Source organism: Lissotriton vulgaris, chromosome 2_1 (genome assembly GCF_964263255.1).
Source record: "Lissotriton vulgaris chromosome 2_1, aLisVul1.2, whole genome shotgun sequence".
NCBI classification, from domain to species: Eukaryota; Metazoa; Chordata; class Amphibia; order Caudata; family Salamandridae; genus Lissotriton; species Lissotriton vulgaris.
The window spans coordinates 904471760-904496238 of record NC_141687.1 but is presented as its reverse complement, the minus strand read 5'-3'; the positions used below and the strand labels follow the sequence as shown (position 1 = coordinate 904496238).

The 24479-nt window shown below is 46.6% G+C and overlaps 1 protein-coding gene across 1 annotated transcript in view; it reads left to right on the top strand.

The window, feature by feature from the left end:
- SF3A3 (splicing factor 3a subunit 3) overlaps positions 1-24479 on the top strand; it is a 255515-nt gene that overhangs the window by 121397 nt on the left and 109639 nt on the right. The window contains exon 9 of the mRNA XM_086956436.1: positions 17668-17736. Within this exon, the coding sequence (XP_086812562.1) occupies positions 17668-17736 (69 nt within the window). The remainder of the gene's footprint in view (positions 1-17667; positions 17737-24479) is intronic.

Genomic DNA, 24479 nt, shown 5'->3' with positions numbered 1-24479 from the left:
ATTTCAAGTTCGGTATTAGTTGAATTGTCTTTGTTGCTGTTGTTAAATGACAAACCGAGCATGTTCCACAGGGGAAGTGGCCCTGGACAGGCGGGAGGTCCCAAAGTTGTACTTGTTTTACTCCTTGTTTTGGGGCAGGTCTAGTGTGGACTAGAATGTCTTTGAGATTTTGTGTCTGCTTGTTGGAAAATCTCGGTTTTGGCCATGTGAGGTTGGCCGAGGTTAGGATCCGCCAATGTTTATTCACTATTTTCTTGATTTGATTGGAGGCCGGGCTGTACGTCGTAACGCAAGTTATCAGATCTTGTTCAGGACCCTTTTGGTTGGTTTCTAGTAAGCTTTCCCGATTCTGGTTCCTCGCTCTTTTTTTGCAGTTCTTGATCACTCTCTTGGGGTAATCACGTTCTGAAAGTTTCATACACAGCTCGTCTGCTTGACGTTGATATTCTTCAGTCTTGCTGCAGTTCCTGCGAAGATGTAAAAACTGGCTGTATGGAAGATTTTCCCTGAGTGGTCGTGGGTGGTGGCTATTGAAGGACAGTAAACTGTTCTTTGCCGTCGGTTTAAAAAAGGTTTTTGTCTGCAGTATGTCTTGTTCCACATATATCGTTATATCAAGGAAATCTAAACTTGTTTTGCTTGTTGTATATGTGAATTTCAGCCATTGATCTTGAGCATTTAACCATTGATGAAACTTTTATGAGGCTTTCAATGCTTCCTTCCCAAATGAGGAGGATATCATCTATATAACGCTTCCAGAAATGGATTTGTTTCTGGAAGGGATTGCACTCATTGTTGACATATGTTTCCTCAAAATTGCTTACATATAGTCCGGCCACGCTCGGGGCGAATGTACTGCCCATCGAGGTACCATGTCGTTGTTTATACAGGGTTGACTCGAATTGGAAATAGTTCTCTGTCAGTGCAAGTCTGCAGCATTCGAGGATGAAATGTCTCGGTGTTTTGAAGTTCCAATCCATATTGAATAGTATGTTTTCCAGTGTGTTCAGTGTCTTCTCTTGAGGTAAACTGGTATAGAGACTTTCCACGTCTAATCCTACAAGGATCATGGTTGTTTCACAGTATGTTATGGTGGAGAGATGGATCAAAAGGTCTCTGGTATCCTTAAGATACGTAGGAGTTTGTTGTGTCAATGGTTTGAGATATTCATCAGCGAATTGAGATAGGGGCTCCACGACTGATCCTATACCCGACACTATGGGGCGTCCAGGTGGTGGTGGATTTCTAGCCTTGTGTGTCTTTGGTAATGAATAAAAATACGGTGTCCTTAGTGTTTTTGTTTGGAGAAACTCAGCTTCCCTTTGAGAGCCAATTGTGTGTCTCAGCCTCTTCTATCATTAGGGTTATGGTTTGTTGCAGTCTTGGAGTTGGATCGGTTGTTATGATTTCATAAAAGGTGTTGTCAGAGAGTAGTTCCAAACATTGCTGGTGGTATCCTTCCTTGGTGAGCAGGACAATTCCTCCACCTTTGTCCGCTGGTTTTATGACTAAATCTTTGTCATTTTTTAGTTCTTGAAGAGCTTGCTGTTCTTTTTTTGATATATTCTGAAATGGTTTCTTAACCTGGGTGGTAAGGTCATCAAGTTCTAGCATCACTGCCTGTTCGAATGTTTGTATCTCGATTGGTATCTGTGAATTCATTGGACAGAATCTTGATTTCTTTCTGAGCGATGTGTCGCCATCCGTGGTAAGCATTTCTTGTCCAGCAAAAAATGCCTTCAGTTTCAATTTTCGGCAAAATTCTGATATTTCACACTTGGTTTTGAAGATATCCAAGTTAGGTGGGGGTACATACCCAAGGCCCTTGTTCAATACTCTGACTTGATCAGAGGTCAATGTTTTGTCAGTTAGATTCACGATCAAGTCGCTGTGCTCGGTCCTGCCTTTGCTTTTGTGACACTCCTGGTCTGTACCTGTCGTGTCTGGTCGGACCAAGTCACTCCTCTTCGTCTTTGCCTTTGTGGTGCACGGCCCCCTCCTAAAAAAGAACGCTGATTGAAATTGGGTCCTAGCTGTTGTTGTTGTAACTGACAGAACATTGACCTCTGATCAAGTCAGAGTATTGAACAAGGGCCTTGGGTATGTACCCACACCTAACTTGGATATCTTCAAAACCAAGTGTGAAATATCAGAATTTTGCCGAAAATTGAAACTGAAGGCATTTTTTGCTGGACAATAAATGCTTACCACGGGTGGCGACACATCGCTCAGAAAGAAATCAAGATTCTGTCCAATGAATTCACAGATACCAATCGAGATACAAACATTCGAACAGGCAGTGATGCTAGAACTTGATGACCTTACCACCCAGGTTAAGAAACCATTTCAGAATATATCAAAAAAAGAACAGCAAGCTCTTCAAGAACTAAAAAATGACAAAGATTTAGTCATAAAACCAGCGGACAAAGGTGGAGGAATTGTCCTGCTCACCAAGGAAGGATACCACCAGCAATGTTTGGAACTACTCTCTGGCAACACCTTTTATGAAATCATAACAACCGATCCTACTCCAAGACTGCAACAAACCATAACCCTAATGATATAAGAGGCTGAGACACACAATTGGCTCTCTAAAAGGGAAGCTGAGTTTCTCCAAACAAAAACACCAAGGACACCGTATTTTTATTCATTACCAAAGACACACAAGGCCAGAAATCCACCATCTGGACGCCCTATAGTGTCGGGTATAGGATCAGTCCTGGAGCCCCTATCTCAATTCGCTGATGAATATCTAAAACCATTGACACAACAAACTCCTACGTATCTTAAGGATACCAGAGACCTTTTGATCCATCTCTCCACCATAACATACTGTGAAACAACCATGATCCTTGTAGGATTAGACGTGGAAAGTCTCTATACCAGTTTACCTCAAGAGAAGACACTGAACACACTGGAAAACATACTATTCAATATGGATTGGAACTTCAAAACACCGAGACATTTCATCCTCGAATGCTGCAGACTTGCACTGACAGAGATCTATTTCCAATTCGAGTCAACCCTGTATAAACAACGACATGGTATCTCGATGGGCAGTACATTCGCCCCGAGCGTGGCCGGACTATATGTAAGCAATTTTGAGGAAACATATGTCAACAATGAGTGCAATCCCTTCCAGAAACAAATCCATTTCTGGAAGCGTTATATAGATGATATCCTCCTCATTTGGGAAGGAAGCATTGAAAGCCTCATAAAGTTTCATCAATGGTTAAATGCTCAAGATCAATGGCTGAAATTCACATATACATCAAGCAAAAAAAGTTTAGATTTCCTTGATATAACGATATATGTGGAACAAGACATACTGCAGACAAAAACCTTTTTTAAACCGACGGCAAAGAACAGTTTACTGTCCTTCAATAGCCACCACCCACGACCACTCAGGGAAAATCTTCCATACAGCCAGTTTTTACATCTTCGCAGGAACTGCAGCAAGACTGAAGAATATCAACGTCAAGCAGACGAGCTGTGTATGAAACTTTCAGAACGTGATTACCCCAAGAGAGTGATCAAGAACTGCAAAAAAAGAGCGAGGAACCAGAATCGGGAAAGCTTACTAGAAACCAACCAAAAGGGTCCTGAACAAGATCTGATAACTTGCGTTACGACGTACAGCCCGGCCTCCAATCAAATCAAGAAAATAGTGAATAAACATTGGCGGATCCTAACCTCGGCCAACCTCACATGGCCAAAACCGAGATTTTCCAACAAGCGGACACAAAATCTCAAAGACATTCTAGTCCACACTAGACCTGCCCCAAAACAAGGAGTAAAACAAGTACAACTTTGGGACCTCCCGCCTGTCCAGGGCCACTTCCCCTGTGGAACATGCTCGGTTTGTCATTTAACAACAGCAACAAAGACAATTCAACTACTACCGAACCTGAAATGGTATATGAAACCCCATACCAACTGCAACTCCAGTCATGTGATTTACATGATCACATGTCCATGCAACATGCAATATATCGGAATGACATGCCGCAAAATAAAAGATAGAATTTGCGAGCATAGAAGCAATGTAAAGTGTAGGAAGGCCACCACGAAGATGGCCAACCATTTTTTGGAGAAAGGACACACAGTGGATGACCTCAGATGGGTCATTCTTGAAACTTTGACCATAAGAGACCACAATGCTGAACGCATCCTTTTCGAAAAGGAACAAAGGTGGGTTCACCGGTTGGGAACAGATCAACGGGGATTGACTGATAATATCCCATGGGTAAGCCTGAACAGATAAAACCACCCATATGATATTTACATCACGTCTTCAGTACCCCCGCAATTAACACATCTGTCAGTACAATATCGCAAATAGAAATACAGTATATAAACTGCATATATAAAAAGTGCCAAAGGGAAATGACGTTAGGTAGACGTAATATTAGTCCCTTCACTATCGTCGATATGGCATACAGCACATACTTGACAACTGAATAAACCTTTATACTGAACCAAACAAAACATTCAAACTTGGGTATATAGGCATTTGCTGTATGTCCTAAGTATTGGCTGATCACCTCCCAACTTGCCAATCGAGTCTTTTGTAATCTTCACTCTAATCACCATAGTAACTGTGACAATCATGTGTACGGAAGTCTTTCTTCTTGCACAGTGTTTCTTCTCTCTTCTATTTTGAAAGAGTTATTGCCGCAATATTAATTCTAAATTATGGCATTAGCAACTACGCAGCCTCACTAGGCATTTGCTCCCCCTGAATAATTTTAGAACCATTTACGGAATAATTCCGCTCAGCGCAGTCTCTTTTCAGTATCCATAATCAAGATCAGTACTTAACCCGACGGAAACATTAACTTCCGTTTCCGGGTCCAAGCGAAGTAGAGACAGCACAAGCTTCGCCTAGGAGACGAGAGCGACGAGGTGTGGTGACCGCGCACGATTCAAGATCGTAATGATGCAGATAAGTACACGCCCTTCCCGTAAACCTAACGATGACTTCTTTTTTTAGAAGCGCCCCTCCTAAACACTTCCTGGTACCTGATTGAGGGGTTAAAACACAACGCGTGAAAAGTACGTGCAACCGCCTCACCACGATACTAAATTTTAGAATTCCAGGGCCACGCCACTAATAGTTAAGAAAGTCTCTTCTTAAAGAGTTCCTTCTCCAAGATCTATTGCTCATAAACGCTAACTTAAGAAGTAAGGCGCCATATTAACAGCTTAGGGTTCCCCTGTGAATGCAATTCGATCTGATGCATTTAAATAGCATACCAGTCACGGCTGTACAATACATTTCCTTATTCCACCTTCACTATGTTGATACCATCTTGCAATTGAAATCCACACAGACACATGCTGTCTGACTTATTAAACTTTGATATACAGCATGTTCATTATTTCAAAACTAAAAAACGACTAGTTGCAACTGGAAGTAGCACTATACCAGACCTGATGAATCCTTTAATCCCATTTTTAATTGTTATGTTAGGATGAGTATGTGGTGAGTGTCCTCCTCTAAGTATGTCGTATTGAGGTGAAGCTTTCTCACGGACAATGTTTTTAATCACTTTCTAGTTAATGTAATTTCCAATTTAAGCGTCCCTATGACCCATTTCTTAAAACTGAATTTTCTGTTTTACCCACAGGTCCAAAATTGACCTTCATATAAGAGTAGACCTCTGTCACTCTTTATACCACATTCACCTGGTCCTGAAGAAAGCCCTACTGACCTTAAGAGGCGAAACGTGGCTGAAACATGTCGACCATTTTCACATATTAGAGAATTGAATATGTATGAATCCTAACCACTTCTAATAACATATTCTGGAACATTCTCAACCCATGATTCAATCCCAGACAATAAAGTGCAGTTTCCCTGGAATGATTGAATTATTTTTTTAAACCCACTCACTTACCACCCACTATCACTAATCACTACTGTTTTTAACCTAGGGTGCTCTCCTCCTGGTGGAGGGTGCATACCAACTGATCCTATGATTTTGCACAGACGTGTAAACGAAGGCGGAGAACCAAGATATACCGCCCATACCACCACCATTACACGTAAATGAGGGTCTTTTACCAAGGGACGATTTAGAAAAGGGGGTGGTGATGAACAGAGTGTCTGAGTTAAACAGACCACTCTTACCCAGTCCAAAGATCAGGGCTTGATCCATCACCGTTATTTTTCTCACTGCCCCATCCCAGCTCAGAAACTGGCTATATGCAAATCAGTCTGTCCGTGGCCCAGTGCATCATGGGAACAGGGCAGACTAAACTACCAAGCCAATTCTTCACCAGAAAGGAGACAAGCTACCGGGGACCGGTTTCTGGCATTTCAGCCTTCTTCGGCCCGGCTTGCTTGAATCCTGATGGAGCAGTGAGAAAGGGACTCATGTCTGAGTATACCCTGCCACACCTATAGTGGCCAAAAACGATTTAGAAAAGGGGGTGGTGATGAACAGAGTGTCTGAGTTAAACAGACCACTCTTACCCAGTCCAAAGATCAGGGCTTGATCCATCACCGTTATTTTTCTCACTGCCCCATCCCAGCTCAGAACCTGGCTATATGCAAATCAGTCTGTCCCTGGCCCAGTGCATCATGGGAACAGGGCAGACTAAACTACCAAGCCAATTCTTCACCAGAAAAGGAGACAAGCTACCGGGGACCGGTTTCTGGCATTTCAGCCTTCTTCGGCCCGGCTTGCTTGAATCCTGATGGAGCAGTGAGAAAGGGACTCATGTCTGAGTATACCCTGCCACACCTATAGTGGCCAAAAACGATTTAGAAAAGGGGGTGGTGATGAACAGAGTGTCTGAGTTAAACAGACCACTCTTACCCAGTCCAAAGATCAGGGCTTGATCCATCACCGTTATTTTTCTCACTGCCCCATCCCAGCTCAGAACCTGGCTATATGCAAATCAGTCTGTCCCTGGCCCAGTGCATCATGGGAACAGGGCAGACTAAACTACCAAGCCAATTCTTCACCAGAAAAGGAGACAAGCTACCGGGGACCGGTTTCTGGCATTTCAGCCTTCTTCGGCCCGGCTTGCTTGAATCCTGATGGAGCAGTGAGAAAGGGACTCATGTCTGAGTATACCCTGCCACACCTATAGTGGCCAAGGGACATCCCAGATAGAACTGTACCCAGGTTACACAGGACAAGTGATCCCCTCCCCCCTTTTTGATTTAAAAAACTTGAAGCCAAGGAACTTGGTGGGATCACAGGATTTCCTTCTCCCCCCGCCCCCCCTACTTTTGATTGATACAGATATGAATGTCAGCAGCCCTACATGCCAAGAACAGATGCATACTGGTAAGTAGCATATTCGACTCTTATCTTGGGTTTCCCACCTGTCCTGCCAAAAGTGGGGGTTCGAAGCAGAGGCTTCCATCTATTGCTAGCAGAGGAGGCTGGGGTCAAATTACAAGGGGGGCAAGGCCTATGAAGCACTCCTCGAGCGCTCGGGAGGTGTGACAGCTCTGCCCAGGATGTGCTTTGTGTCTGGCTTCAGAACAGGGGCTCTCGAACCAGGGGCCCAGAACATGTCTGGTGGTGGTGGGCTGCCTAAAGCCAGTCAGAGACCACACCAGGGTTGGTAGGTTTTCAGGGGGGGTGTTCTGGGCTCCCCCAGCCCTGAAAACTCCTTCTTGCCAATGTAAGAAGGATGACCAAGATGCTGTGCAGCAAAGCCTGAAGGCGCATACTGACTTGGCTCCAGCCCTGCCAACTTATCTCTACCTTCAATGACCCAGTAAAAGACAGAGCCTGTCCTGCAGCCAGCGACTTCCAGAACCCGAGGAAGACTGCCTGCATTTCGACAAAGACCAGATACTCCTGAGGACAGTGGATCTGTCCCCAAGAAACCTACACTAAAGACTGATGCCCTCCGGAACCGCAACTCCTGCCCACTCTCCACCCAATGCCTCTGGCCTGTGTCCAATTGGCCCACTGATGCAGAACAGGTCCCCTGGCCTCAAATCCAGCCTTGGCTGATCCAAACTGGACTCCAAGATGACGCCTGCAGCCTGAACCCAGAGGCTCCTCTTGACTGCGACCAGCTATGATAAGCAGATTTAGACGTCCAAGGACACCTCTGCACCCGAAGCCGCTGGGCCTTGGTGAGTTGAACCAATGGTGACCCTCTTCATCCGATCTTACCTATGCTGCCACTGGTCTTTCTCCTGCAGCCTTCGGTGTAACGTCTGGAGCCTGTAGGAAACTGGCTCTGTATATACTATACCAAATGAGGTATAGTGTGCACAGAGTCCAGTGGACCCCCAAACAAGCATTTACAATGCAATAGGTCTCGCATTTATGCGAGTTTGAGCTATTGACATTGCAAATAACCATGCCTTTTATTTTAGTTTTCCTTTTAAAAACCTAAATACAAGGTATTGTCCCTAACAATGCCTATAGCTTAAACTTGTGTAACTGCGAGACCTATTGCATTGCAAATGCTTGTTATAAAATGTCAGAGGCCATAAAGTCAACAGACAACATGGACAAGGACCAAAACGTCAGGATAGAAAGGGGCGATTGCATAACCAATGGACTGTAGGAGATGAGGACATGGGAGGAGCTAGACTACCAAAAGGCCAGACGAGAGGGTTAAAACTAACAGGCCAATGTGGAAACGGCTAAACAGGTCAATAGGTGAGAGGAATGATTAGGAAGCCATTATCAGGAGGGGATTACAAGTATCTGGACACCAATTATGTGGAGAAGAGGCTAAAACTAGTATGGTCCCTTTCCCCCCCAAATACAACCCCCGAAGATAGCAGCTGTGATGCCTTAGTTGGGTGCTTACCTGCATGCTGCTGCTGCTGCTGTCTGTCCGGGGGGTGCTTGGCTTTCTCCCTCGCCACTGTGCTGAGGTCGACTCTGAACATGCCTATGTCCTGCAACATTGCATCAATCTTGGTCTGCACTGCGGTGCTGGAGGTTTCTATGGCCACTAGAATTTGCACGCCAGTGGGAGAGGCACGTCCACTTCTGCTGTCCGTGTACGTCTCACGTAGTGTTTGTCTTTGCTGCTCATCCTGTCACCTTGTATTGATCCATCGTTTTGTTTGTTGTGCCTCTCTCTGCGGTCGGTCTTTCCCCATGTCTTTGTTGTCTCTGTGGTGGGGCGTCAAGGTTCAGAGTTTGAGGGGTATGGTACTATATTTCGCAGTGTCTTTCAGGGCGCTCACCAGTGTGCTTGAATGAGGGCCACTGTCATGTCCGCGTATATGCTCTGCCCGGCCCCAGTGACTACCCTGTAGGGAGGGAGCAGGGAGGGTACTCAATCAGGAGACCTTACCTCACAACCCCCCCCCCACACACACACACACACACACACACACACACACACAGACAACCCCCCCCCACACACACTCAACCCCACACACACATACACACTCAACCCCACACACATAGACACACTCAACCCCACACACACATAGACACACTCAACCCAACACTCAACCTCACACACACTCAACCCCACACACACTCAACCCCACACACACTCAACCCCACACACACTCAACCCCACACACACTCAACCCCCCCGCACACACTCAACCCCCCCGCACACACTCAACCACCCACGCACACACTCGACCCCCACGCACACACTCGACCCCCACGCACACACTCGACCCCCAGGCACACACTCGACCCCCACGCACACACTCGACCCCCACGCACACACTCGACCCCTCACGCACACACTCAACCCCTCACGCACACACTCAACCCCTCACGCACACACTCAACCCCTCACGCACACACTCAACCCCTCACGCACACACTCAACCCCTCACGCACACACTCAACCCCTCACGCACACACTCAACCCCTCACGCACACACTCAACCCCTCACGCACACACTCAACCCCTCACGCACACACTCAACCCCCCACGCACACACTCAACCCCCCACGCACACACTCAACCCCCCACGCACACACTCAACCCCCCACGCACACACTCAACCCCCCACGCACACACTCAACCCCCCACGCACACACTCAACCCCCCACGCACACACTCAACCCCCCACGCACACACTCAACCCCCCCACACACACTCAACCCCCCCCCGCCCCACAACACACACACTCTCAACCCCCCCCACACACACACACTCAACCCCCCCACACACACTCAACCACACACGCACACTCAAACCCACACGCACACTCAACCCCACACGCACTCAACCCCACACGCACTCAACCCCACACGCACTCAACCCCACACGCACTCAACCCCACACGCACTCAACCCCACACGCACTCCACCCCACACGCACTCCACCACACACGCACTCCACCACACACGCACTCCACCACACACGCACTCCACTCACTCAGAGTAGGACTATAACCGAGATACTCCTACTACAGAACTGGAGTTACAGGTAAGAAACCACTCCTTCTCACTCTTCAGTGTAGCCATCATGGTGCTGTGGAGTTCGTGATGACGACCTCCCAGCACCATATACTCTTAATGGGAGCACTGCACTTACAGTGCCCAGGAACGGACCTGAGTACTGTATGGGTACAGGGCTCATGCCCTTGTACCCACACCACTGGCCTAGGGCACCCAGCTATAGGGGAGACTGAGGTATGCCAGGGCAGTGTGTTGTGAGCATGGCACACAGGGATTGGTGCCATGTCCACTCTTTGCTTTGTTCTGCTCCAAGACACTAAGCCTGCCAAGGGGGGGGGGGGGGGAGAGTGTGTGTGTGTGTGTGTGTGTGTGTGTGTGTGTGTGTGTGTGTGTGTGTGTGTGTGTGTGTGTGTGTGTGTGTGTGTGTGTGTGTGTGTGTGTGGTGTGTGTGTTGTGTGTGTGTTGTGTGTGTGTTGTGTGTGTGGTGTGTGTGTGGTGTGTGTGTGGTGTGTGTGTGGTGTGTGTGTGGTGTGTGTGTGGTGTGTGGGTGGTGTGTGTGTGGTGTGTGTGTGTGTGTGTGGTGTGTGTGGTGTGTGTGTGGTGTGTGTGTGTGGTCTGTCTGTCTGTCTGTCTGTCTGTCTGTCTGTCTGTCTGTCTGTCTTCCTTCTAAGGGTGTCACAATAAGTGCTGCAGCCCTCAGGGGCCTTCTCTGGTCATATTGCCCTGTGTCCCTAGGGTACCATTTACCAGGGCCTTACATGTGGCCAGAGATGCCAATTGGGTTTAGGTTTCAATACAGTTTGAGGGAAGGAACACAGGCCCTGGGTACCTGATTGGCAGGAGCCCAGGGCACACTCAGTCAAAGTACATCAGCAAAAGGTGGGGGCATACCATGCAAGAAAGATGGCACTTTCTCACAGTGTGGGCGGCCAGTAGTCTTTAGCAGAGGGTAGTGTTAAGCATTTGTAGTACACACTAAGCCGGCAAATGATATGTCACACTCAAAGATTGAACTCAGACCAATTATGTTTGTAAGAAAATATTAAGTTAATATATTTCTAGAACCAAGCCAAGCCTGGCACAGGTAAGTGAAATAAATGCTTTTGCAAAATCTTATGCAGTGTTTTACAATTTAATGCAAGTTCAAATGCATTTGATTGAAATACAGTTAAAATGTCGAAATTACTTTTCAGATTACTTTTTTAGTTACTTTTTCTACTCTGTGTCATATGCCTAGATATCACACCAGAACATTTCCTAGTGAAAAGGTAAGCAAAATCAGTTTTGCACAGTTGTAGTTTCAGGTTTTCATACAAATCTTCTCCACACTTTTTTCAAGGGAAAACCGTCAATCTATTCCTATGGAGAGAAATAAAGTGTTCGGTTAACAGGTGAGCACTCCATCATTGGGGTTGAGTTTCTGGGGTTAAAACAAGGGTTCACCCGGGATCAAGGATGCACTCAGCGGCACTTGGGCGGCCGGGTGCTGAGTGCTGAGGCCCAATGTTATTCAATGGGGATAGGGGGCCTCTGGTTGGTGTCTGCTCACGAGCAGGCCATGGGGTTCTGGGAGCAAAGCTCCTGGTGTTAGGCTCAGGGCAAAGGCGTATCCGAGTTAGCACCTATACTACACCCGCAGCAGCGCACGGGCGGTGATGTGCAGGGTGCTGTTTTGGCGTTGGGTGCCCTGTTGGTTTCAGTGGGGATTCTCCGGTTTAGACAAAGACTGCGAACTCGGGGACGAAGATCTTCTGGAGGTGACCTCCAGTTGGAGAGGTAAGTTTGGATGCCTGGGGAAGCTTGGACACAGTCGGTTGGGCCACCCAAAGCCGTGGGACTTCGGGTGCAGAGGTGTCTTCAGGCGTCGGGTTTTCTCACCAGCTCTAGTTGCGGTCGGGGGGATCCTCCAAAAAGAGACTGCAGGCGTTGTGGAGCGGGTCGAGGCAGGTCAAAGATCACCGGATCTCAGGTCGGGGTCGCTTGGATGAACCCTTCGTGGTGTTTGGCCACTCGAACTCGGGCCGTGGGCGTCGGGTGCAGAGTGATGCCGGCACTTCGGGAGACTAAGTCTTTTCTGTAGAAGGCAGGGCAGGTCATCGGGGTTCTTGCAGTTGCTGGCTGCAGGACACATCGGGATTTCACTTCTGCAGGTTTGAGGTAGGGACAGGCCAGTATGGCTGGGGCCAAATCAGTAGGCATCCTCCTCTTCTTAGCTTCAGCATGACTCTTCAGTCCTTCTTTTCTTCTTGGTCAGTTTCTGTCTGAGGAGGCAAGGTTCAGGGGTGCTTCTAAATACAGGATTTAGGGGCGCTACAGGTAAGCAAAGGTTGGGACCAATGAGTCCCTTCCTTGGGGTGGGTACACCCCCTATTATGTCACCCTCCAGTAGGAGGGGGCATATGCCTCACTCAGGTTGGCTGGGCCCCCCCATCTGCAAGATGGGGACTGAGAGTTGTGCTTCACCTCGTGTTCCTCACCTGAGGGGTGGGGTTGGTAAAGGTGGGCACACCTCCTTTCCTCACTTGGTTTTCCCGCTGATTCTCCCGCCCAAAGTGGGGGTCAGAAGCAGTTTCTGGAAGCAGCAAAAGGCCTGGGAAAGCTCACAAAGGCAGCAATCCTTTGACGCTTTTCCTTCGAGGACCCTACCCATCCTAGGGGAGGAGGCTTGGCACCTCGTATCAGGATGTGCATTGGTTCAGAACCCAAAGAGCAGCAGGCTCTTGACCCAGGGTCCAGAAACATGTCTGATGGTGGCAGCCACTCAGCCTGAACACTACGGTTGGGTCATTTTACAGGGGGCATCTCTAAGAAGCCCTCAGTGTGCATTTGTCATTACATCCCACATTGGCATCAGTGTGGGTTTAATGTGCTGAGAAGTTTAGTTTGATGCCAAACTTCCCAGTTTTCAGTAAAGCCATTATGGTTCTGTGGAGTTCGTAATGAATAACCACCCCCCAACCGGGTCCCGTATACGCATTCTAATCTTCAATTGGCTCTCGATCCTATAGCTACATTTTTATGTAATGTGTTCAACTGTATGTTCCAATCTGGAATTCATCCTGGCATCTGGAAGGAAGCGATTGTCTCACCGCTCCTTAAAAAACCCAGCGCCGACCTCCAGGTCTTGAAGAATCTCGACCCATTTCTCTTCTCCCGGCCCCTGCTAAGATCCTGGAAAAATTCATCAATCAGGAGCTGATGAAATTCATTGACTCTCAGGGAGATTTTCGATCTGTCCCAGAATGGGCATCATGACGGTTACAGCACAGAGACTGGCCTTATAGTGGCTACAGACCGCATTCGTGCCCAGGTTGATCAGGGTGGGGCAGCTATCTTGATAATACTTTAACTATTAGCAGCATTTGATACCGTCTCCTCTGCACGTATGGTTCATCGTCTGCAGCAAGTGGGGGTCACTGGGACAGCCTTGCATTTCTGTTGAACAGGGTTCACATTGTCATTTGTGGAGGTTTCAAGGCTAAGGCCTTTAGTCTTCCGTATGGGGTACCACAGGGCTCATCTCGGAGTCCCTCTGGCAGACCTAGTACGTTCATTTGGTTTTCAAGTGCTGTCATATGCTATGTAAATTATCATCTCCATTTGTAATGACCTGCAGTGGGTAGCAGGGAGGTTTAATCAGTGTATGTCCAGCATTATTTGCTGGCTGAAGGACAACTCACTGAAGATTAATGCAGACAAGACTGAAGTGCTTGTGTTCGGTTCTTAAATCTTCATCTAGTCAAGCACTTGGTGACCAGAGGTCTGCGGACCCCTCCCTTCCACTGTTAGGTCAGCTAAAAACCTGGGGTTCATCTTTGATGACAATCTGAGCTTTGATGCTCAGGTCAGTCGCACTTTCAGCACGTGCTTTTCATCTTGAGGATTCTGAAAAAGGTAATTCCTTATATTCCATATGAGCTGCACCAGTCAGTCATTATTGCCCTGGTTACATCTCGGCTGGATTACTCCAACACTCTGTACCTGAACATTAACTGTGCTACCCATAAGAAACTGCAGGTGGTAGAGAATGCGGTGGCACATCTCATTCTGTCCATTCCCAAGCCGCACTCTGGGAGGAGGGGATTCGTTCCATACACTCGCAGCCTGTTGGAGAAGACATTATTTTTAAGGCTTGGTGCACGATCTTTAAGGCCCTGCATCATAAGGGCCCCTCCCATTTGAAGTGGCCTTTTCAACGGTACCTTCTGGGGCGCCAACTGAGATCTTCCTCTTGTTAAAAAAAAAAAAACTGGTGATCCCCAGATTTCGTAGGACTAGATGGGGTGGTCGCTCCTTTTCGGTAGCAGCTACCAAACTATGGAAATCCCGATCTAACTATATATCATATGCAGACTCTTTCTTGGCCTTTAAAAAACCTCTGAAAACTTGCCTCTTTACCTCATAGTTTTTTTTACTGACTTTTTTACTTCTACTATTCCTATTGTTCCGCTATAGTGCCTTGACACCTATGGGTATTAGTGCGCTTTACAAGTTTTATCCTATTCTTTTTTTTTTTTTTTTTTTATCCTATCCTTATTTTTATCCTATCATTACGTGGATGACTGGCTCATCAAAGCCAGTACTCATCATCTACTCCAGCAACACACACAAGTACCATAGATCTCCTTCACCAACTGTGATTCACCATCAATCCCACAAAATCTCTCCTTTAATCGCAGCAAATACAAGCATATCTACGGGCAATCCTAAACTCAAATTTAGGATTAGTATATCCCAATAAAACAAGAATACTAAATATCCAAACATTGATATCCTGATTTCAACTCAATCAGCAACTCACAGTACGCACTGTTATGAGGCTCATAGGCACGAAGGCATCCTGTATTGGCATAGTACACCATGCTTGACTTCACATGTTCTGTTACAGGAATACCTAGCACAACATTGGCATCAGTCACAAGGTCATTTAGAAGATCTAGTGTTGATATACATCCGCACAAATCACTCCCTGCTATAGTGGAACACCAACAACCTCTTAAAAGGCCGGCCTTTTCCAGACCCTGTTCCCCACATCACCATGACAACGAGCACATCTCTCACAGAATAGGGTGCACACTTACAAAACATCACAGTCCAGGGTCACTGGGGTTCTAAGCACCAGACTCTCTGCATCAATTACCTAGAGCTTCAAGCTGTTCACCTAGCATTGATAGCCTTTCTACCTCACCTCATCGGCAAAGTTGTTGTAGTCTGTACGGACAATACAACAACCATGTATAATCTATAAAAAACAAGAGGAAACACACACTCTCCAGCTCTCCCGCCTAGCTCAGACCTTTTGGCTTTGGACTCTACATCACAACATTGTTGGCGGAACATATTCCAGGGATAGACAACTACTTTGCAGACCTCCTCAGCCGAATGCAGGAACAAGTTCTCCTCTCTTACTTCCACAAACTATTGTTTCCACAAATAGATCTTTTTGTAACAGCAGACTACGCAAAGTGCCCAGACTTTGCCTCCAGGTTTCCACACACACTATCCAATGGTAATAATCTATGGATGAATTAGTCTGGGATATTTACCTATGCTTTTCTCCCTCTTCTTCCCTTTCTGATACGGAAACTCAGGCAAACATCTCTCAAACCTTAACTAGTAGCCCCTACATGGTCCACCCAGGTATGGTACAAAACATTACTAGAACTCTGGTTCCCCATCAGGAGCTCTCCAGCAGGCTGGACCTTCTCAAGCAGAACCATGGAGAAATCAGGCACCCAAATCCCAAAACACAATATGGCTCCTGAGATCATAGAATTTGGTTAACTGTCTTCCTCCAGAATATATGACCATTCTCAAAGACGCACGTAGAAGTACAAAAGTTTCCTACGCAGCCAAGTGGAAAAGATTTGTCTGCTATTGCCACAATAAAAAAATCTATCTATTCATTGTCGCAATACAAAATATCATCTGTTACTTGTTGCATCTACATCTCTTTGGCCTTGCTTTCACATCCATACGATTACACTTTGCAGCAATAGCTGCCTATCTCTGAAACAGACAAAACCTCTCATTATTTAAAGTACCAGTGATTAAGGCCTTCATGGAAGGCTTAAAAAGGTGATTTCACCTTGTGTTCCTCCGGCAACCTCCTGGAACCTTAACATTGTTTCGCAAGACTCATGGGTCCTCCAGTCGAACCCTCTAAAGTTTCTGTCATGGAAGTTAGGATTTCTTATTGCCATCACATCACTTAGACTTGTTGTTGAGCTTCAGGCATTAACCTTAGAAGAACCATTCTTCCAATCCCACAGAGATAGGGTGGTCTTCGCACCAACTCAAAGTTCCTCCCAAAGGCCGTTTTACACTTTCATCTCAACCAGTCGATTGAGTTGCCCCCCCCCCCCCCTTCTACATTGTACTACATTGACAAAACAAAAGTGTGTAGGCAAAAAAAACACTTTTTTTGGCCTTCTCAGCACCACATAAGCCTATATTCCATTCATGGAACGCCAGATACATTGTTAAATACATTCAAACGTGTTACATTAAAGCCAAATGAACTTTACCAACACCCCCTAGACCCCACTCCACTCGTAAACTAGGGACTTCTATGGCCTTCCTAGGAAACTGAGATTTGCAATGCAACTACATGGTCCACACCACACACCTTCACACAAAGCAATATTGTGTGGATGTTCTAGCGCACCAACAAGCTAATGTAGGACAGGAAATGCTAAGTACAACTTTTTAAACGACTGCAACACCCTGAAGTTAGCCAGTGCTTTTGGGAGCACTGCTTTACAGTCTGTGCAAAGCATGTGTATCTACAGCTACACATGCCTCGAACGGAATGTGTTACTTACCTTGTAAGCATCTGTTTGTGGCATGTGGTGCTATAGATTCACGCCGTGCAGGAGAACTGCTCCAAAACTTTCCTGATCCAATCTGAGGCCTCAGGATTATTTACAAGTTGAGATGTCTGCGATTAGATAGTTTCCACCAAAAAGATCATTACTGAAGGTAAGTAACTTGTTCATCAAGAATCTGCATCTACAAGTTCTAAACATTTTGCCAGCTCTTCATTTGAGAAAAACTCTGTGGCCATCAAGCCAATATGTAAGATGTGTTGGGGGTAGAGGGTATGTAAATTAAAGCAAAAAGTTCAGGTTTCATGTTAAATATTTACACATAACACAGGAACAAAGGACCTGAACTCTTAAAGTCAGAACTTCTGGCATTTACGTTTGGCAAAGTTTACTGAATCAGGTGCATTAAACGTGTTTGCTTCAGATACCTCACTATTTTGAAAGGTTTCTTAGAATGTTCTTGTTGTTCACAGAAAGAGACTAGTAGTGCCTTGACTCATGCCGGAGCTCACCTGGACCTCTCTGCCTTTTCATCATGGGAGGTAAGATCACATCCACATTTGGATTGCTCTCCCAACTTGCTGCTGAAATTACTTTCATCTACTGGTTGAAATGTACAAAGTTTTCACTCTGTGATGTTCTTTTAAATGGAAAAGTTATGTTCGAGGCATGTGAGCTGTAGATCACATGCTTATGCAAAGATCGCCATCTAGTGTTGGGCCCGGATGTTTGCACTTTGTATTGCTTTGAAGAAGTCTTCCTAGTCACGAGTTTGGTGACTCATCCTTTGGGCTATTTTGCACATGGTCATCGACTCCATCTTCAGATCGTTTTTTTCAGCCATCAGGTTCGGATGTTATCCCCTACGCTCCTGTTCTACGCCAATTCTTTGGTTTCTCTCAGTGCTTAGAACACTCACCCTCGACGGTATTGTTTCTGATCGCGTTCTCCGCGTATCGTGTTTATTGATAAAAACCCTATTTCGAGCAGAGAGCTCGTGGTAGGCCGTCGGGCCTAGACCTGGTTCGACTTGCAGTCGATTAAACTAACTCTTTGAATTTTGTCCTCTATGCCACGCGAAATACCTGTGCACTGACTCACAAGAAGTGTGCAACCAGATGTTTGTCACTGGAACACGGTGAACAGGACTGCGACGCGTGCCGAGCTTTCCGCTCCAAAGAGACTCTTCGCGACCGTTGGGCTCGACAACGTTGCATGCAGAGCCAACACACAGGCTCCATTCCGGACCTCTTAGTACCTGAATTTGATGAAGAAGCCGGCGACGCTATCTGAGCTGAGGAGGAACAGGAACAAATCTCCCTTTCCAACGATGGCTCCGACCAGGATGAAGGCATCCCGCATGGATAACGTACTGTAAGTACAGTCCCTACCTTGCCCCGACTCCCAAGTCAACCGAAAAAGAAGGCTCCAGACCAACCTGCGCCCTCGGGTTCCGGTCGGCACCGAGACCACGCTTCCGATGCCCCGACTTCTGGCTTGGTACCAAAGCCTACCAAAAAGCCTTCCGGCATCGAAAACCCCCACGCCAAGTCAGGTACCGAACCAAAGCCTTCGGAGTCGAAGACAAAGTCCGGCTCAGACCATCACCACTCTGCACCGAAAACCACCTCGGTTCTGAAAATAACAACCCGAAACAGTCGTCGCCGAAACAGGCTGCTACACCAAAGTCACCTAAAAAGCATAGTTTTGGCTCGAGAAACGGGAATCAAAACAGACAATAATGGTCATACATCCAAAAACTTGACACATTACCACTAAGGTGACTCTAAAGAGTGGGGCTAATACCGAAGAGGAATATCATATTCCATTGAAGAAGAGAAATAGTGGAACAAACCCTTCCCCCTCCTCCTCTTCCATCACCATCTTTGCCTCGGTCACTACCTGTGCCAACTTCACCTGAGCACTCACCACCACATACACCTGACAATCAGGGTGATGGGTATACAAATAAAGAAATAAAGATCAGCCAGGACCTACAGATGAGTGGGATGACTACAACACTGACTCACCCACAGACCATGATCCTGACCTATATCCTACCAGGTCCTCTCCACCAGACGACAGTGTAGGCTATATTGAATTGCTTGGCAGGGCTGCCAATTACCATGGGGTCCAGCTCCATAAAGAATCTCTTGAAGAGGATTTCCTTTTTGAAACATTAAACGGCACACAAAAATCAACAAATATGTTGCCCATGCTGAAGGGAATGACCAGGCATGTAGACGAGATATTTAAGGATCCTTTCAGGGCACATATCCTTACCCTTAGGGTGGATAAAAATACAAGCCTGCACCATCTGATCCAGTCTGCATAAGAGGACAATTAACCTTAGACTCGTTAGTAGTTTCCAATGCATGCAAAAGGGCAAACTACTGGAGACACTCCACCCCCAGATAAGGAGTCAAAGCTCCTCGATGCTTCAGGAAAAAGGGTAGCCTCCTAGACAGCTAACTTCTGGCGCATATCTAATACACAACCGTTGCTAGCCCGATATTATCGTGCGCATTGGGATGAAATGGAGCAACTCATCCAATTTCTACCCCAAGAACATAAATCTAAAGCGCAAGACCTGGTACGTGAGGGACAATTAATTTCAAGCAATCAAATTAGGTGCTCCCTAGATGCTGCTGACACATCTTCAGAGCGGCGAACACTAGTGTTCTTTAAAGAAGACACGCCTGGCTACGCATATCAGGGTCCAAACCTGAGGTTCAGACCTCCATATTGAACACCTTTTGATAAAGAACACCTTTTTGGGCCGGTGGTAGAGTCTTCAGTTGAGAAGATGAAAAAAGATACTGAAGAGGCTATGGGAGCTCTTCCGTTTACACATGGCCATGGTTCATTTTGGCGCTCTTTCTACTGGGCAGGATCCAAAAATATTTCCTCTGAATCTGCATCCACCTTTAAGGGCAATAACCAACCCTCTGGTTCCAAAACCTACTTCAGGGGGGGGTTATAGAGGAAACAACGGCAAAAGTAGGGGTAGAGGTTCGAACACACGTACACCCCCGACCCCCGCCCACCGCGCCCCCCCCCCTCTCCCCCCTCTCCAATACACAGCAGTGACTTGCCCACAAGTTCCCACCGACCACTTAACACCTGTCAGGGGATAACTGTTACAATTCCAACCAAAGTGGCAATCAATAACAACAAACAAATGGGTTCTACAAATTATCCATTCAGGTTACTGCCTGGAGTTCATCCACACTTTTCCAAACATTCTCCCAAAGTCGCACAAACTTTCACCAAATTACCTACACCTCCTCAAACAAGAGGTACAGTCTCTACTTCTAAAAGGAGCTAACCACCACAACATCAAGGGTCGGGCGTGTATTCCTTTTACTTCTTAATTCCCAAAAAGGATGGCTCTCTCAGACCAATATTACATCCCAGAGAACTAACATTTTACATACAGTCAGACCATTTCCACATGTTAACACCAACAGGTACTACCTCTTTTGCTAAAGGGCGACTTTCGGTCTACTCTAGACTTAACAGACTCCTATCCTACTTTCATATTCCAATCCACCCAGCTCACCGGAAATTTCTCATGTTTACAGTAGCAGGTCAACATTACTAAATCAAGGTACTCCCATTCGGAGTCACTACTGCCCCCAGAGTCTTCACAAAGTGTCTGGCGGTAGTAGCTGCTCATCTGAGAAGAAAAGGCATCCATGTCTTCCCATACTTGGACGATTGGCTCATCAAAGCTTTCACGTATCAACAATGCAGCGAGCATAATTCCGTAACCATTCAGTTACTTCACCAACTGGGGTTTACAGTCTGTGTTCAAATCCCATCTTAAGCCAGCCGCCAAAATTCAAAACTACCTAGGTGCCACTTTACATACTCAAAGGGCTCTGGCGTTTCCCAACGCAGCCAGAATTCGAAACATTCAGGCGTTAATTCTCCAGCCAATCACCCACTTCCAGCTCAAGTTTTTATGCAGCTGTTGGGAATGATGGCGTCTTGCATCATAATCGTTCCCCATGCCAGGCTTCACATGCGTGCACTTCAAGAATTCTTAGCCAGTCAGTGGAACCAGTCGCACGATCTATTAACCGATCTAGTGTTGGTAAGCACCCATGCTCATCGCTCTCTGCAGTGGTGGAACACGCAACATTTGTCAAAAGGACGGGCCTTCATAGATACTGTTCCACAGACCTTTTTATCAGCGGACGCGCCCCTAACTGGCTGGGGAGCTCATCTTAAACAACACCCAGTACAAGGCCTCTGGAGCCACCAGCAAAGGTTGCTACACATCAATCACTTACAGCTGATAGCAATCTTTCTAACTCTCAAAGCCTTTCAAGATCACGTCTGGCAAACATGACAGCTATGTATTACTTACAGAAACGGGGGGGGGGGGGGGGGGGGGGGGGACACACTCTCCACCTGTCCCACTTAGCCCAAGACAGCTGGAGGTGGGCTATTCTTCACAATATTTATCTCCTAGCGGAACACCTCCATGGAGTCAACAACCAGATTGCAGACCTCAGCAGGCAGGGGTATCAAATACACGAACGGGAACTTCACCCTCAGGTTCTCCACCCATGCTTCCAAGCTTGGGAAGTCCCTCACATAGATCTGTTTGCAACACCCCAAAACGCAAAATGCCAAAGCTTCTCCTCCAGGTATCCACATCCATTATTCAAAGGCAATGCTCTATGGATGAACTGGTCAGGGATATTTGCTTACACTTTTCCACCTCTCCCACTCATTCCATTAGTGGTTCGGAAACTCAGGCAAACACCTCACACTAATCCTAGTAGCTCCAACATGGGCATGTCAACCCTGGTTCACAACCCTGTTGGAACTCTCTCTGGCACCGCATCAAAAATTGCATTTAACTCCCAGTCTCCTCACACAGAGCCATGGAGAAATCAAACGCCCCCAGATCCCAAACAATTGAACCTCACGATCTGACTCCTGAAGTCCTAGATTTTGGTTATCTGAACCTTCCACCAGACTGTATGAACATTATTAAGGAGGCCAGAATGCCTACCACAAGTGCCTGCTACGCAGCGAAATGGAAGCGATTTGTTATCTATAGCAATAACAATACCATCAACCCTCTTGATGCTTCCATACAAAACATTATCTGCTATCTGTTACATTTGCAACAGTCATCTTTGGCCTATACATCCATGAGACTGCATCTAGCTGCAATTGCAGCCTATCTTCAAAATAAGCAACATTTATCGCTCTTTAGAGTGCCTGTAATCAAAGCATTTATGGAAGGGCTGAAACGAGTTATACCAACAAGACTTGCACCTTCCCCACTGTGGAATCTTAATATAGTCCTCACAAGGTTAATGGGCCCACCATTTGAACCCATGCACAAATGTGAACTACAATTCCTCACTTTGAAAACAGCATTCCTCATTGCAATCACTTCATTAAGGAGAGTGGGAGAACTTCAGGCACTAATCATAGAAGAACTTTTTTTCCAGCTACACAAAGATAAAGTGGTTCTTCGTCCAAATCCTAAATTCCTGCCTAAGGTAGTATCTGCATTTCACATGAATCAGTCGGTTTAATTACCTGTTTTCTTCCTTCAATCTGGCTCATTTGAAGATCGAGCTCTTCACACCTTAGATCAGCGTTTCCCAAACTGTGGTCCGCGGACCCCCACGGGTCCGTGAGACATTCCCAGGGGGTCCGCAGGACTCGAGTGCCTGTCTTAGTAAAAAATGAAACGCCCATGCGTCCTCACAGCACACAAGAGGTGTGAATGTTGGCGCAGGGGCGGCGAGACCACAACAATACCATCGGGAGGCGGTGGCAGTGAATGGGCAGTCAGGGGGGGCGGGGCCGCAGGGGGCACAGTGGCTGGGGAAACGAGTGGAACAGAAGGCAATAGGGGCACAAAAACAAGGAAAAAACGAGTGGCACAGAAGGCAGAAGGGCACAAAAAAACGAATGGAACAGAGGGCAGAAAGGCACAAAAAACGAGGGAAAAACGACTGGAACAGAGGGCAGAAAGGCACAAAAAACGTGTGGCACAGAGGGCAGAAAGCTCAAAAAACGAGTGGAAGATGGCAGAAGGGCACAAAAAACGAGGGAATACCAAGTGGAACAGAGGGCAAAAAGGCACAAAAAACGAGGAAAAAACGAGTGCCACAGAGGGCAGAAAGGTGCAAAAAACGAGGGAAAACAAGTGGAACTGAGGGCAGAAAGGCACAAAAAACAAGGGTAAAATGAGTGGAACAGAGGGCAGAACGTCGCAAAAAACGAGGGAAAAACTAGTGGAACAGAGGGCAGAAAGGCACAAAAAACGAGTGGCACAGAGGCAAAATACAGAATACAGAAAAATAGGGGCAGCTAAGAACAGAAGGCAGGACGGGTAGAGTGGCTCGTCGGCAGTGCGGGGAACAGAAGGGAAGACCGGGCAGAGTCACGGGGCAGCAAGGGGTACAGAAGGAAAGATCGGGCAGAGAGAGCACGGGGACAGCGAGGGTAACAGAAGGAAGAAAAAGGGGCACGGACCACGTACAGGCAGCGGGGTAAGACGGACACAACAATGAAAATGCAGGCAATACAATAAAAGCAGTAAAGCGTTGAAAGGCATATGTGTATAGGTTACCGTTACTTGGCAGGCAGGCAAAAATAGATGCAGCCAGGATCAGCAGTAGGGCTTTCATGCTGCTGTCTGATTGCTCACTTTCCACAAGCCCTTTGGTGAATTACGTGTGCTGTCAAGCTTTCATATTCAGACATATTAAGCTCTTATTCTGTGTAGCCTTTGCAGTTTGTTGTTGGCAAGGGACGGGGCAGTGGGCTTTCTAACTGGAGAGGGTCATGTCAGGTGCCACGCGAGGCCTCTCTGAAGTATGCCTTAACTGCACTGCTCCACCCTTGTTCTGCTGTCTGTGACTAAAGATTGTCTAACAGGGGTTTATGGTAATTGGCATAGCATTGTTCCATGATCTCGCTGAAACAATATGCCTCCTGTGCAGATACCTTCCTGCCATCTCTTGCAGTTCCATGATGAACTCCTAATATAGACCTTGAATTTGCTCTGTACACTGGACTCCACACTTTGTGCACTATCTTGTTAGAATTTTCACAATTTTCGTTGCTCCTTGGGGCATGTCTTTATTATAAAATGCTTCATAATTGTATAATATTTTAGACCTTAAACTGTGAATAAATAAAAATGCTAATAATTCACAATCATTCAACCTGTTGCTGTAAGGAAGGGTCACCACTCCAAGGCTCTGGAATGTAGAGGTGCTGCTATGGCTGAGAGCATGAGACT